The following is an 18,061-nucleotide window of genomic DNA, read 5'->3' as shown; positions in this document are numbered from 1 at the left end:
ACGATAAAATTTTTCTTTCCTATATAAGAAAAATATATATACATATAAATGGAACAATATATATTACTTCCTTTTATTATATACAAAAAATTCATACATGTTGTTAATTTATATGTAATAATATATACTCCTAATTAGCTAAACAAATAATACATTTAGAATGTAACAATTTATATAATACGGAGCAGCAATTTTTAGGGAATACCTACATTTTCAGAGTTCAATAAAGTTATACTAATTATGTCATCATATATTCATTTTAAAGCACAGAAATATATTTTTCATATAAAGCTTTTAATATATACAACCAAGTGAATTATCCCAAGTATATTTAAGCTAAACTAATGCTCTATAATACAAATTGAAAAACATCACAGAATTCACACTCACATAACAATGAACATAATTTTTTCTATTTTATATGAAAAAAAAAACATATCCACAATATAATTTTTAGAATTACAGCAAAAATAATAATATCTATTAAGTATACCATAAAGGTATATCATTTAATACTTCATATTGATACCTTCCTAACAGAAAAATACATGTTCCTTATTTTTCATTTTACTCAATCAACAACTTAATTTTCTTATATTTTTCATTATTTCTTAATATTTTTGGTATGGTTATTTTAATGATGATCCTAGTATTAAGATACATACAAAAAAGAATATTAGAAAAAAATTTTCTACGCCTAATTGTTTTATTGGACCCCTAAATTTCTTTCTATAATACTCCAAAAAGAACTAAATTTTACAAAAATTGAATTTTCTCCCAAATATAATGCTAATAGTATGGGTGATCCTATTCCCAATAAGAAAAAAAGAATAAATATAGTATTTCCAAATCTATAACTTCTAGGTTTTATTGTTTTTAAAGCTATATTACTAATTTTCCTGTTTTTATCAAGAAAATCATCATAATATTTTTTTTGATCAATTTACTTTTAATATTAAAGTGCTTTTTATCAAACATTCCACTATTATAGTCTATAAATTCTGTATAGTACTGCGCCTTATTCAGTAAACTTCAATTTAATTTTCTGTTTTTTACATTGGCCTTTGTTTCATTATTACATATATCATTTTTTTCGCAATTTATATTATTTGATATATCTTCTTTCAAACAAACATTATTTAAATACTTATTTTTTTTGTATTATACTAGTGATCGATAATTTCTTTTTTTTAACTTTCTACTAAGGATATAGTCCTCATTCTGGGATTTTCTAATTGTACTCTAAAAGAATAATGTACATATATACTATTTATTTGAATTAATAATACTTAATAAAAATATAAATACAAACGAATAAGTACACATATAAATAATAATAAATATGATTATATCATATTACTATATCATATCATTGTTAAAATGGAATGTTCTTGTTAAAAGGACAAAAGTATAAATTTTTGCAAAAGGGAGCAACTGAATTTTTCTATCCATTATACAGATCTTTCATATACTGATTTATTCAAAGCGTAAAAAACTAATAATAATGTAATATTATTTTACGAAAAAGTACACTATAGTTATTTATTTAATTTGTCTTTATTATAATATTTTATAATTTTGCAAACAATGATTAATATGTAATTACAATGTACTATACAACGACCCCAAAGAAAAATAAATTTAAAAATGTATTATATAAAATTAGTTTTAATTGTAATTAAAAAAAACAAATAAGTATCATTAAAATAGAATATGAATATGTTCGTAAATATTTAAAATATGTACTTTGTTTATAAAACGTATTCCACTAATTAATTATTCTATTATCTTTTTCGTAATAAACTAAAAAATAAATATCTTTTTTCTTATTATGTGGAAATATTGAGTATATATATTATGCATAATGTAGAGAATATATATATATATTATATATTCCTCTATACATTAAGACAATAATTACTATTTTTAAAGGAATCATACTGTTATTTATACCTATATTATATGCATTATATTTTGGAAGTTTTTATTCTTAAAAAATATTATTTATTATAACAATATAATAATAGTGAAAATAAACCAAGAAAGCAATATTTTTTAATATACTAATTACAATATATGATTTTGTTATTCCGTGAACGCATAAAATCTTTTAGAGGCTATAATATAATTAAACAAATCAAATTTATATGGCATTTTCTAATCTAAGAAGAAATATATATTGTACATAAAAAATAAAGGTTGTCTTTTTATCTTTGCTCCAAAATTTTTTAAAAATACAAATTTAAATTAAAAATAATTTACATAATTATTTCTAAATGAAAAATCTTTGTATCTAACTATTTAATTTTTAATATATTTCATTTAATTAATTATACATATTTAAAAGAAATATTAATGATGTTGAAAATTTATGCTGCTTCTATAGAATTATTCCATGTATCTATTCATATACATAATGTTTACATAAAATAAAATTTTTCAAAAAATTGTGGTAATAAATAATAATAATAATAATAACGAATTTTTACGTTAAAATTATTATTAGCTATGCTTTCAATTTCTCCATTAAGAACTGTTCATGTATGCTAATGTCTTTTTCATTTTGTCTTAATAATATTTTTTAGGAAAAATAAAAAATTCATGGGTTATTACTTTAAGTAAATTATAATCTATGAAGTTCATATAAATGTTACAAATTAAAAATTTATATACATTATATTTTAAATTTAACTAAATTCTATGAAATATATAAATTAATAAATGAATTTTATTTATTATGTTTACTACAGAAATAAATACATGTAGAACCTCATTTATTACACTTATTTAATTAACAAAGTAAGAAAAATGGAGTAACTTTTAAAATACATCGTATTAAAATATAAATCATTAGTAGGAACAATGTTATATTTTTATAAATTATCCAAAACAAAAATAATACTTTTTTTCAGTTTTGCTTTGTCTAAAACTTTATCTTTATTAAATTGATCAATTCATTTATTTTTAATATAAACAATATATATTTTTATACATCTTTTATAAGATATTAATATATCACATAATAAATATACAAAAATAAAAAATATCAAAAATATATAGGTATATTCCTGTATATTATTGTATGATTGTGGAGAGTGTATATTCATTCTCAAAAACTCTGAACCCTAAACCCTAAACCCAAAGAAACAAGATTAATAATATCAAAAGTAATTCAGCAAGTAATATTTGTAAGACGCATAAATGTATTTTATTATAAATATTTTAATTAAATTTTGGCCCTTTTTATTTCCATCTTTATAGCACGGTATATCCAATGCACAATTTTAAAAATATATTTTCTACATTTTTTGAAGGATTTTAAAGTATAACTTATTTTTTCAGTAATAAATCTATTCCGATTTACAGCCATTAATTTGTGTTTTAATTTTTTATATTTTTATTTAATTTTTTCCTTATATCTTTTAATTTAACTAGTTTTATATTCTTTAAATTATTATTTTATATAATCTTTTCTAATGTAGGTTTATTTTTCCTATTTATTTTTTTCTTGCTTTTCTTTGTTTTCTTTATTTCCATATTAAACATATTCAGATGTATGCTTTTTCAAAATTGCATTTTTTGCTTCATTTTCCCTTATGTATTTTTCTATTAATATAATATTTTTGTAATCTATTGAAAAGTTCCTATTGTTCCCCTGGTTTATCGTTTTTCTAATCTGGAAATAAAAATAAGACTTAAAAATATATTTTATAAATTCATAATGTGTTTTACCTAATAATAGGAAAATTTTGCTTACAAAAATTAAGCAAACAGCAGCAAAAAAACAAAAAATAATAAACAAAAAGAAAAAAACAAAGTATGAATATTTTAATTATACTATATCATATTATTATTACATTGACAACTTCATTTACAATGGACAAACTAATAAAATTTTATGATTAGAAGGAACTTAATTTTTTTTTTTCGTGACATTTTTCCATATTACACATAAATTTAGTATAAAAGAAACTGTTCATTATTATGATCATAATTCTATTTAATTAAGACTCTTTATTTAAACTCTTCTAACATTTTAATTTATAGATATTAATTATTTAACTATATATACATATATATATATATATATATATATATATATATATATATATATATATATATATATATATATATATATATATATATATATATATATATACACATTGTGTTTTAAATGATAACATAAAGAAGACAAATACAATAATTATATAGTAATATTTCTTTATATTTTTACTTAATATCTCTTAATATATTTTTAATATAATCTATATAAATTAGTGTAGGAACCAATCCAAAATTTACTAGAAAGTTTATTTTTTATAATACATAATTTCTGCAATAAAAAAATTACCTTTATACATAAAAAATAAAAAACATAAATAAAAAATATCTTCAGCTAAAATTAAAATATATATATTTCAAAAATTTTATTTTCATGTCTATTTTGTTTTGTTTTATTTTTTTTCAGAATTAAACCATTATTTTTGAAATACAAGGATATCACTATTTCTACTAATATTTGATGTAATTATAGTATAATGTTATAATTCCTCTACAAACAAAATGATTAATCCATCGAAATAATACAACTAAACAACATTTTCTGCTTATTTCTGGTGTAAATATTACATGGAATACTCATATTTTTAAAGAATATTTATATGATAAATAAAATTAAATTATTTAATACACATATTAATCATATCTATTTTATATATTTTAAATATCACACGATCATAATTAAAGTTTTCTATTTAGGTTCTATTTTAGAAATAAAGTATAATTGTATCCATTCTATTATTTATTCTTTGTTATATTTTATTTTTCTTCTTTATAAATAAAGAAATACATGCACATACATTAAATTGTGAATTTTAGTTTTTTTTAATATTAAACTAATTATTCTATAATTAACAAATACATAAACATAATAAAATAATGTAAAATGGAAAGCGTAGAATAATTAAAAAATTAACAATGACACTTATTCTTTTTTTTTCTTTTTACTTACCACTATACAAAAATAAGTACTTTCACTATAAATTTCTTTAATAAAAAAGAATTGATATTAATTTGTTATATATAATATCAAATATTTTATTTACATTTTTTTTATTAATTATATATATATATAATATAAATATAAAGTAAAATGGAAAAGATTCATTTAGTTTTTTTTTTATCATGAACATATCTTCAGCATCACATTACATATAATAAATAGCACAATTCGAAATTTTATTTGTTCCTTTATTTTGAAGCCTTCTTAATTTTAACTTTATAAAATTTTATTTTAAAATTTTTTTTATAAATTATAAATATTATTTTATATACGTTATAGTAAACATATATCAAAAGCTAAAAACAAATAATAATAAATAAATAAAATATTTCATATAAATCCAAAATAAAACTCTTTCATTATACTGCTTTTTTTTTTTTCTGCTAATTTTCATCTTATCTAAAAAAAAATAATTATTCAAAGATTTTGTTGTAATACATTTAAACAATATGCCACTTTACCAATATTTTTAAATGTAGTCTTCGAAATGAAAAAATATATATAATATTAAGAGAAAACAAATAACCTTAGTGCATGAAAAATAACAGCTTGAAATAAAAAAAAATAATGTATGCAAATAATACTAGTAATATGTTAAAAATTAAAATGTATACTTTTAATAATCAAATTTTAATTTAATTATTATTGTTTTTAATTTATCATATATTATTTATTATTGAAACTTTTATAAAATAGGGTATAATAACCACTCAAATATTATTGTTTTGATATACATTTTTATAACTATATTATTAGAATTATTGATTTAAAATATAAATGTACATCATCCGCATAAATTACAGCAAGAATGAAGTTATTATAATAAATAAAGTTTTCATATATCTTATATAATATAAATATATAACTATGTATATGTAAAATAATAATATTTTTATCAACTAAGCATTTAATAATTATGTTATATCAAATTATATCAAAATATAATACTATAATATATAATATAAATGTAAGTATAATATATTATAATTTTGTTACTACTGTATATATTTCCTCTCTTTTTTAATTAATAATTTTTATAAAAAATATTTTCAAAAATAATTACAAGATAGTAGATAATTTCTAAAAACATTTTACAGTATATTTTTTAACAATACACCTAAATATAACTGTTCTAAGAATATTTTCTAAATATATTCTAATACATATTTTATTTTTAGAATTTTTTCTCGTATTATATCCTCATTAAAGCAATATTTTATCAATATATATTATGTATATAAATATATAATTGTTTTTCGAAATGAAATTTTGTATGGTAAATTATAATATTAACACAATTATTTCTGTAACGTGCTCATTAAATACATATTTATTTGTTTTATTTGAATAATATTAATTAATACTATTTTAATTATAGCTTTTACGAAAATATTTTTTTTAATTATAACTTTTTTATTGTACTTCATTAAGTACTACATTTATATTTATTTTAAAAATAAATCTAAAGAATTGTTATATCGACAAAATAGAAAATAGTTGAGCATAGTTCCAAGTTATTCGTATACTTATTTTTTTTTGAAAAATATTAAATATATCTAGTAAAATATTATATAATCTTTTACAACTTCAAAAATATCCATTATAAAACAAAATACTAAAATGATCATCTTTTTTATTAGAGCCTTTATTTTTTCCTGTCTAATATGGATATTCAAATATTCTGACGAGGTATCATAGTTATTATACTTAAATTTTTTGCTTTTTCTTTTTTATTTTATGTTTTTACATGAGAGGAATATTTTATTCATATAATATATAAATATACATTTTTTAAATATTTAATATGAACCTATATTTTTAGTCAAATATCTACGATAAAACTCGGAACAAGGAATTGAACAGAAATAACATATTAAATATTAAATATAGCAGATTGTTAAGCACTGAAATAAGTGCATCGCTGGAAGATAAACATAAATGTTTAAAAGAAAAAATATATGATTTAAAAGGCAAAAGTATTGCATCATTTGAAAAAAAACCATATGCATTAAAGCAAAATAACCTTTTTCAAGAAGAAGATAATGAATCAATATACGATGATAATACGTATCAAGAAGAATTGAATTATTTTATGCCACGTATAAAACCTCAAAAACTTGGAGCTTCTAACGTTAAGCATAATTTAAAAGAAAAATCTTCTACATTAAAATATTATAATAATATTCAGAACAGAAAAAACCTACACGAATCTTTAAAAAATTTGTACTCAGAGAATGATTCATCTTTAGACCACATCAGCTCAAGTAATAAACGTAATCGTATTATTAATGAAGATAAAACTAATTGGAGTTATAAATATAATCATAAACATCCAATAATATCTGGAATTTTCTTCTTACCTATTATGTTAATGATAATTATATTTTCGCCGTGCATTGGGACTTTTATGTTGCATCGTTATATCCGAAAACGCCAAAAATAATTATGTCTCTTACTATTTCATATTATAATCCATTATATATTTGTATTACTAGTAAAATTGTTTTCATATTTCATTCTTCTTCCTTGGAGAATACAACTGTTTTAAATTATTATACATAAAACTATCTCATAAATTAATCTAAGTCTAATAAAAAGTGAGAAACAATTATTCATTGTAAAAATTTAATTCTATAAATTTATTTTAGCAATTTTAAAGAAAATATAATTTTATATATTCATTTGTAAAAAAATTCATGCCACCAATACAATTATCTAATGTATATGAATTTTTTATATTTTTTTGCATTTATAATTAAAAAATTGTCTTCATTTAATTTTATATTTCTTGTAATATAGGTATATATTCTGTACTTTAATTTTTAGTTTAAATTATTAAACATTTAAAATATAATTAAAAATTTACTTTCTAGATATATATATATCAATTTTGTGTACTACATTCACTTTGCTGTAATAAATACAAATAAATATATATTTATTTTTAATATAAAACTTAATATATATTTATCTTAATATATATACAAATATTCATTTTAGGCTATAATAATATAAAAAATGGGACAAGCATTTTTCATTTAAAATATAATTTATTAGAGAATACACATGAAATTATCTTAATTTTTATATTAAATAGTAATACTAACTCAAATATATATATTTTATAAAAAGATCTATTTTATTAAATAAATATATATATTAAGCAATGATATTTAATTATTCAGAAACAACAATTTATAATACGAAATGAAAAACATTAAAACTTTCAGATCCCCAAAAAGATTAATAACATAATTTATTACTTTTCATAAATACATGATATGATATATACACATACATCTATAAAATTATTTTACTTATAGCTATGATTACGAAGAATGTTTATCTAAAGATATTATAGATCTTCCTTCATATTAATAAGTTACAGAAAAAGTCGTACCACTTAATATTCATTTTGTCATCTATCAACTTATATTTTTTATTATTTATTAAGATCTTAGGTATTGATATTATAATTATGATATCTAATATAATTATAAGTAGTCCAAAAAATACTGAAAAAATATAAGGTTCGAATATAGCAGTTTTTTCTCCTATAATAATAGTTAGTATTCCTAAAAGATTATTCCGTAGAATTCATAAATTATCTAATCCTTGTAATACGGGGTATACTATTCCAAAAAAAAAAGGAAAAAAAACTAGAATTCCAAATGTATAAGTTTTAAATTTTATTTTTTTAAAAATCTATATCACGAATTATTCTATTTTGCTCTTGAAAGTCCTCATAATATTTTTTATTAACTCATTTTTTTTCAAAACGAAAATATTATTTATCAAACATTCACATATTGAAATTCCTAATCTGCATACTGAATCTCTCTTTATTTGATGATTTATTAGGTTCTTTTCTTTTTTCTATTCCCTTTTTTTTATTATTACACATATCTTCCTTTTCACGTTATATATAATTTGGTATATCTTCTTTTAATACAACAATATTTGAACATTTACCTCCTTTAAGTTCAGCTACAAACCTATAGGTTCTTTTAATTAAATTTATATCAAGTGTATAGCACTCATCCGAAGACTTGATAAACATATTCTAAAAATAAGAAAAAAGTAAATATTTCTTATTTAAGAGAATAAATAATTCTACTATAAAAAGTAATATTAATAAAAAAAAAAATACCAACAATATGAATACCTCAAATTTCCTTGTATAATATTATCATACCGTATCATTCATATAACAGCAAAGCCAAATTAAAATAATAAGCCCGAAAATTTTATTTAAAAATGTATTATATCTTTGTAAATACATAATAAAATGCATAAAACATAATACATTTTACAACACATATAGATAGTAAAATTTATTTAAAAAGGTATTATGAAAATTTTACCTTAACCATACTTATAAAAAATATAATTCATTTAAACAAAAAATAATTTAAATTTATTCATAATTATTCTAAATATGTTATTTAATTGTTTCATTTACTGTACTCATTAAATATAATTTTTGAGAATAAATTTCAGAATAAATCAAAAAAAAAATATTTCGTTTCCTATTATTTGGAAATATAGAGTTTCTATAAATATAGAATGTATAAAATATATAAATATATATACATGTATATATATATATAATCCTCTAAATATTAAAACAGTTACTAATTTTTATTATTTTTTCCTATTAATAATTATAATATTATTTACATTTTATTATGACGAATTAATTATTTTTAATAAAATACTATTTACTGTAACGATATAATAAAAGTAACAATAAACGAAAAAATAACAGAATTCTGTGTTATATTATAAAAAATTCTTTAGTTACTCCTTAGGTATATTCGAACTTTTGTAACCTATAATATAATTAAAAAATGTGTATATATGCTACTACCAAATATATAAATATATCCATATATTAAAGTCACTTATATAATGATTTTTTTTATTTTTCTATAATAATTGTTAATAAATAATATTTTAAATTTTATTTATATCGTTATTTTAAAAAAAAAAATTTTATTCAGATATTTAGTTATTTTATTATTTTTTATTTAATCATATGCATTTATAACAAATACTAATGCAGGAGACAAAAAAACAAAAAGATGATAAAGAGAAAGGGAAATTATATTGTTATAAAAATATTTCGTACTTTTGCATTATGTAAAAATATATTAAATGAAATAAAATTATTAATAATATACGGGATGTAACATGTATATAACTAATGAGAACATATAACAATATAATCTACTAATATATGTGATATATTACTTTTTCTAATGAACGATTTAAGAATAATATTAGTTCTTATTTATCTTTTTAAACGTGAATGGCGCTAGGAATATATTTCACTAGTACCCTTTAATAAATCTACATAAATATATAAGTAAATAATATGCCATTAAAAGAACTCTTAACAACAAGAATATATTATGCCAGAATGTTCCTAAACTTTATGGGATGTAGTGCAGTGAACGATAATTATAGAAATATTATGTACACCAAAAATTACTGTAAACATCTGAAATATAAATTTATATTGCTGTTCTGAAGAACTATATTCTAAGCGTATAATTAAAAAATTAAAAATGAGCAAAAATGGATAAATATGTAGAACTATTTTAAAACTGCAAAAATTAACATTACAACATTTTTATTATTTTATTGTAAATATATATATATATATATGTATATATGTATATATCATATTTATGAATACTCTTATTTCTTTTCTTCTTTAATTTTGTAAATTTTGGTAGCATTCGTTTTTGTACTTTTGATAATGTTACTATATAAGACATATAATAATCTATTTTTAATATTTACAAATGTATAAATATAAATTATAAAATCGCTATAAAAAAGAAGTGAAATACATTATAAAATTATTCTATATTTTTATTTATAAATGGGCTTTTTCATTTTTAGTAGCACTGATTATTTGTAAATTTTTTTTTCTGCAATTTAAACTATATATCTATACTTACCTAAATTATTTATATTTTACTTTTAATCAATGTTTAATGAGAAAATATATAAACTTTTTTGGAAAATATTAAAATATTACCTTATCGAGTGTTTATGTAATAACTTATATGTGTTATCATATATATATATATATATATATATATACTTTAATAAATTTTGCATATTTTTCATATTATGACTTTTACATATTTAATATATACAATTAAAAATATTCATATAAAGAATAATATTACATTTCAAAATATTATAATCATATTTACACAAGTTAAAATTAAAATATTTACAAATTATGGAATATTCATTTTAATAAACAATTTTTATATAATTCAGTATATCCTTTATATGGAGATAGATATAATTTTTCTATGTATAGATACATGTTTTGCTTTAAAATAAAAAAACATAAAAAATTTCCCTTTCTTATTTCTAATATTAATTAGAGAAGGCGTAAGGAGAACATATATTTATAGGAATTCTCATCATTAGTGAAATTCGAATAATTTTTAAAGAATTGTTTTATTATTATCAACTAGTCTAAAATGTTCTGTTAAATATGTATAAGAAATACATTAGGTGATAATGTTCATATAGTGTTATATAAAATGTATATCTGTTCTACATTTACTTAAGTTATTCACTGCTTAGATTATAAAATAATTAAGAAAAGACATATATATATATATGTATATTAAAGCATTTAAACGAAAGCTATATAATAGGTATATACAAACTGAATAATTTAAATATATTTACTATTTATTCAAATATTATTAATTAATTTTGGCTTAAATATTGGAAAGCATATTTTTTATATACTCCTCAGAACTGTGCTATTCTTTTGATGCTTCACTAATAGTATATTAAATATGTTGAATATTTCATGCAGTTTGCCATGATTATCGAATTAGAAACAACAAAAGCCCTATTTTGTTAATAATATGTGCCAGTTGTTTTATTGTATAAGGAGTATCCTTATTTTTTTTAAATTAATTTTTGGATTGAGTTATTTCTTTACCTTTTTCTAGTGAGTGTAATGTATATATATTAGCATCGTCTAAATAAACGTATTAGAGAATTCTAATTATGGGAATGATTAATGGAATATTAGTTAATTATTCTTCAAGTGTTTTGACTTTTATATTTATTCTTATATACAGAATTTTTCATTCCATCTCTCCATACACAAAAAATTATTTAATTAATAAGCATAATGTAATATATCCCCTGGACTGTTTATCAATTTACTCGTCCAATATTCTATAGAATTTTAAATTTAGAATAATAGCATATATATATATGCATTTTAAATTAATACGTTTTTGTGCATAAATATTTTACAAGAAATGTATGTATGTCTATTGCGCGCTTTGTTTTCCCTGTATGGTATTAATATGTAAAATACATTATATATATTATTAGTGATATCCTGAAATATAAGAAGTTAATAAACTAATAAATTTAACACTTTTGTGATAATTTATATATTTTATGATTATATAAAATGCAATAGTACGAGTCTTTTTATCATCATATCTGTTACGTATTTACAAAAGATTATTACTCCGATTAAACTTTGAAAAAATATTTCTTAAACCTCTAATGAACTACAAAAAATTTCGCAATTGGTGAAAAGGTGAAGTAATATAATATATTTTTTTAATATATCTTTAGTAGAAGATATATAGGAATATAAAGTATTTATTAAAAGGTGTTATATAATTGAGTTACATTAGTGTTTTATTTGTTTATCCATTCATTTGACCAAAAGTATATGCATATAATTTTATATATCTATTTATTGACTTCGTAAATATTTAACAAATAAATGAAATATTTATGAATTATTTACGCTTAATTGTATGCACTAAAGTAGTTTATAATACCAAATAATATAATTTGAAACAGTAAATTTAAATGAATGAATTATATGGAAAATATACTCCTTTAACACAATCATTCAATTAAAGAAAATGTTACATGTAACGTATTTTTTAATTTAATAAATTCATAAATTAATTTTTTTTTTTTTTATATTTTTTCAAATTAATGTTCGACAAAAATGTATATAAAACATTAATAATAAGGGTATATCTAATAGTTCTCTAAATATATGTGTTATTTTAACTGCTGAGTAATATTATAATTTGGTCATCCCAAGAGTATATCTATATTTACATTTAAACTGAACATACGAAATAGCTAACAAAAATGGATACTTTTTTTTTTTAAATATTTTATTTTTAAACAAATAGATAATAAGTAATACTATATTATATATGATCAGCAGATAAGGATTTTTTGGAAAAAATATTAAATTTGGATATTTTTCGAACGTATTACTTTTTTTCATAAAATATTATCTACTTTGGAACATGAAAAATGTTAAGTAATTAATAATTGTTTGCACATTTTTCTAAAAATAAATTCTGTATATAACTACCTACATTCGAGAATATAGAAAATGTTATCATTGTCCTTTCAAGTTAACTTTAAACTAAAAAGTACAGCAAGAACAGGAATAAGACTGAGAAGAATTTTTAACTTAAATATTAATAAATTAAAGGATTAATTGGTTCACTTGGTATACATAATATATTGAAGTATAATATATTTAAAGTAATAAATAAAAATAAGCGGGGATTATAAAAATATTTTGCATATCTAATGGTAATTATATGATGACTATGATTAGAAATTACGAAGCGTATAATTTATGGAATTTAACATATGGAGATTCGCAAAATATGAACTAAATAATCTAACATAATAAGAAAAAACTTTCTAAAATGAAATTAAGGAAGATATATTTCAACAAAAATAATTAAAGCATTTTATTTACATTATGCAATGTCCACTATTATATTATTAGGTAATTCTGTGTAATCTCATGAGTGACAATAAGGTAATCTTACAGCTGTTAATACCTCTAACGAAAGAAAGTATATAACATAATAAGTAAATTATAAGAACAATATAAATAAAAATTAACATATGATACCTTTTGAAAATACATACAATACTATTATTTTTTTTTATTCAATGTATAAGGAAGTATTATTATAAGTTTTATTCTTTTTTCTAAAGAAACTTCATTAAGAAAACATACGTTTATTCGCATTTTTATTTTGCACTTAAACAAGTTATATTAATATTAGCATAATAAAATAATTTATTTATGTAGCAAAACAAAGGCATAGTATGCGAACCAGCAAGTTATGCAAACAAAAAAACAAAAAATAAAATGAAATTATATAAAATATAAATGTAATATGTAACATAAAAAATATTTATTTTCTCTTATGCATAAAATTGACAGAAAATAAATCTTCTTTCCGTGTATATTAATATATACAATATAGTTTGTAATGTTATTTTCTTAATTTTTATGTGTTATAATTTTATTAAAACATGCTAATAATTAACTTATGCCCTAATTGCAATATTTTATACGTTTTTATTTTTAAAACACAAAATGTTATATATATATATATTATATATGTATTTAAAAAAATAAGAAAACATTCTCTAATATTTTCTTAATTTACTGATATAATAAATTATATTTTAGTTCATTTATCATTAAACAAAAGAAAATGTATAAAAAGTATTAAATAATCCATACAAATTGTGCCTCATAATAATGTTCGTTTTAAATATTTTTTTAGTTTCTACGAAAAATTAAATAAATATTGCAAATATATTTCCAAAATTTAATATTAAACTATATTTGAATTATGCTATTTGCCTTTTAATTATCTTCAAAATAATATTTTTATTATGCGGGAAAAATAAAAATGTTTTTAACCTTCTTTTTAAGCGAATGAACACATTAAAATTTTTATTAAAAATGATTGATCTGATTAGTTCATTTTATTCATATGCGCATTGATGTACAACATAATATATAATATGTGAACTGTAATAATGAAACAAAAAAAACAATATCGACTTACAGTATATTGTGGTCATTAATAGAGGTAAATAATTTGTATTTCCGTTAAATATAGATTACCTAAATAGTGGAATTATAAGTAAAATAAATTTTCTAAGTGAAATTTTTTGTCATTAAAAAAAGTTTATTTGTTTGTGTTTCTTTTCTTTTTTTCTTAATATTTCTCTTTTTAATTACATTTTTATAATTTTTCTAATATGAACTCGGTTAATTATGGTAATGCGCATATATAGAGTAGAAGATATAGTTTTAATGGAGTGATGATTATATTCACGAATAGAAAAATAACTTCTAAACAAGGAAATTTAGTAATTTTGATGGAATACCATATTTAGATATATATAAATATTTAAAAGTATAAAAATCCTTGAAAACAAAAATATATGATAGGGTATTACAATTTTTTATTTTTTATATTAACATTTATATTTTCAATTAAAGAAAATTAGATAATAAGAATTAATTACTTATGTATATATATATAGAGAGAGAGAATAAATTGTTTCTATAATACATTCTTTCTCTTTTACTATTTACCATTATACCGCATAAATGTTAAAGTTATTTCGGTTTTAATGAACAATATTAATGTAATAAAAAAGATACAGTTATAATTTGTTTTATAAAATAAATTAGTTTAACATTTCTTTAAGAAATATGTAAATGGATGTAATTACTAATAAAAAAAGAAAATGCTCGAAATGTGATAATTGTAAATATGTCGTCATTATTTATACGTAAATATATATATATATATATATATACAGTTTTAATTATATAATTTAGTATATACATTGTAAGAGGGAAAGAAAATTATAGAAATGGAAGCTGTAGATTATGTATATTTTCATTTTTAGTTGAAATAATGATAATGATACTATATTAAGTTGTCACTTTTCACATGTAACATGAAAAAAATAAATCTTTGTAAGAAATATTTTAGTACATGAATAATTCATTTTATACTTTCAATTTTCAGGAAAAAATTTTTAAGGATTCAAAACCGTATAATATATATAAAGAATTGGATGATGAAGTTAAAGATGTGACTGATGGCCAACATTGTACTGAATTTGAAGGAATAAATTCTACTCACAAAGAAAAATATGTTACACTTTGTAAAAAAGTATCAAAACTTTTAAAATATGTGTTTGATAAGGATAAATTGAAAAAAAGTAAGGAATATTGTTCGCACTATAGAAACTGGGTATATCAAGAAATATGGAATTTGTTTAAAGAAGGTGCATCAAATAATGATATCGAAGATGTTATTAATAAATTTAATAAATTACAGTTTGATCTTTTCTCTCATTACAAAAGGAGTGATTGTTCATATAGATTTGATATTAAGAATTTGCAGGGATTGAATTATAAAGTCGAAGAGAAGTATTTGTATGATTATTTTAAAAATTATAACACTATTAAAACTAGTGAAAATTGTAATAAGTGTACGAATGATAAATATAAAGAATACCTTAAATCTATCAGTGATATATATAACAATTGGAAGGATTCTTGTTGTTGGTATGGAAAATCAGTATGCGACAATTATTTTTTAAGTTGTAAAGATGAGTTTGATCCGAGTGAAATCTTATCTGCATTTCTATCTAAAGGCAATGGAAGTTGTGATGGGCTAAATAGTATTACAGCTAATTTTGATGAAGAAGAATTAAATTCTATGGTATCAGATCTAGAAACGTTGAACACAATTACTTATGGCACATGCCATTATCTAGATAATCACGAACTTACACCAGGTGAAAAGAGACGTCAACATTGTAATTTATTAGCAGCATCTGTCATGTTAACTAGAAGTGCGCCTACAGCTGGAAATGATGGATCAAGAGCATCTGTTAGTGGATCCTCTTCAGGTAGTGCGATTTCAGAGTCCAGGGCAGATCAAACAGGAGGAGATCCATCAAGAAGACCTGCATTACAAGGTCAACTTGATGCAAAAGGAAAAGAAGGAGATTCTGATAGAGCCGAAGTAAAACAAGTTGTATCTCCTATGAAAGACGCATCTGATAATTTTAGATGGAAAATTGCTGCAACCGGACAATTAAAATGTTCGAGTAAAAATAAAAAAGAAGCTGAATTAGCAATGTGCAATTTTATGGAAGAACTGATTGAAGGTGGTCATGCTAAAAAAATAGAAGGTACAGAGAAGTATACTTTGGATATTAAAAATGGATGGACTACTGAAAAATTAAGAGTATATCGTGAAAGAATAAGGAAAAGATCAATTTATGAATCAAATATATTAAACAACATTTTTGTCCGTATTTCTACAGGAGTTACTCTAGTAATGGGAATTATTTTTATATTTTACCTTTTTTTTAAAGTAAATACAAAATTATTTTTTGCTGTATGTATACATTATTAGTTACCATTTATAACATATTTTTCTTAAAATATTGTAATTGTGAAATAAACATATTATATATGTTTTTTACTTTCATATATATATTAGTTCACTCCCTTCGGATCACGTTTATGTAGACATAGAAAAAGAAAACAAAGGTATAGACTTGATTTTACCGATTTAAGTACACGCAAACGACCAAGACGCTTCTTAAAACGTACTTATAGACATTCTGACAGGAGAAGATTTAACGTAGTAAATGTAGAAGATGAACTTCATTCATCAAATGATTTACGGAATATCAACTGATATATATCAAAGATATTAAGAAGCCCACAAAATTGGATTATATAATCACATCTATTAAGTAGAAATAATAAAGATCAAAGAATAAAAAGAGGAGCATAAATAAAATATAGACACTTTTATTTTTAACTTTTTATATATATTTGTTTATTTGTCCTTTTATAATAATTTATTTTTTCTAACTTTTTGTCAAATACTTTTTTTGTATTTATTTAATTTTTTTTTTTAATAAATTTAATTTGAACTTGCAATAATATTTGTTTTATACATGGAAAAAAGAACTAAAACTTTCCTACCTAAGAATAGTTTAAGATTCTAATGTACCACAATTCAAATGCGTATATTGGCAGAGCATTTTAATTTTATTTAATTATACTCATGAAATTGTACCCTAACTTCTTATTATGTG

At 19.6% G+C, this 18,061-nt stretch overlaps 2 protein-coding genes and 2 pseudogenes across 4 annotated transcripts; 2 read left to right on the top strand and 2 right to left on the bottom strand.

The window, feature by feature from the left end:
* Positions 1–570: 570 nt before the first annotated feature.
* Positions 571–1,316, bottom strand: PmUG01_00057700 (annotated as a pseudogene). The gene is given in 5 exon segments: positions 571–639; positions 654–719; positions 734–925; positions 940–1,233; positions 1,248–1,316. Coding segments are annotated over 5 exon segments (690 nt in total).
* Positions 1,317–6,682: 5,366 nt separating this feature from the next.
* Positions 6,683–7,505, top strand: PmUG01_00057600 (Plasmodium exported protein, unknown function; the record flags this gene model as incomplete). Its single annotated transcript, XM_029004777.1, has 2 exons — positions 6,683–6,751; positions 6,885–7,505. 2 exons carry the CDS (start codon positions 6,683–6,685, stop codon positions 7,503–7,505), a joined length of 690 nt encoding a protein of 229 aa, XP_028859098.1.
* Positions 7,506–8,431: 926 nt separating this feature from the next.
* PmUG01_00057500 lies at positions 8,432–9,200 on the bottom strand (annotated as a pseudogene). The gene is given in 4 exon segments: positions 8,432–8,620; positions 8,634–8,705; positions 8,720–8,755; positions 8,769–9,200. Coding segments are annotated over 4 exon segments (729 nt in total).
* A 6,605-nt stretch (positions 9,201–15,805) lies between these two features.
* Positions 15,806–17,655, top strand: PmUG01_00057400 (PIR protein; the record flags this gene model as incomplete). Its single annotated transcript, XM_029004766.1, has 3 exons — positions 15,806–15,823; positions 15,964–17,325; positions 17,455–17,655. The coding sequence occupies 3 exons, from the start codon at positions 15,806–15,808 to the stop codon at positions 17,653–17,655; spliced, it is 1,581 nt and encodes a 526-aa protein (XP_028859097.1).
* Between the last annotated feature and the right edge of the window lie 406 nt (positions 17,656–18,061).

Source organism: Plasmodium malariae, assembly GCF_900090045.1.
Source record: "Plasmodium malariae genome assembly, contig: PmUG01_00_31, whole genome shotgun sequence".
Classification (NCBI taxonomy): Eukaryota; Apicomplexa; class Aconoidasida; order Haemosporida; family Plasmodiidae; genus Plasmodium; species Plasmodium malariae.
The sequence above is the reverse complement of the archived record's forward strand: the minus strand, read 5'-3'. Positions and strand labels throughout refer to the sequence as shown.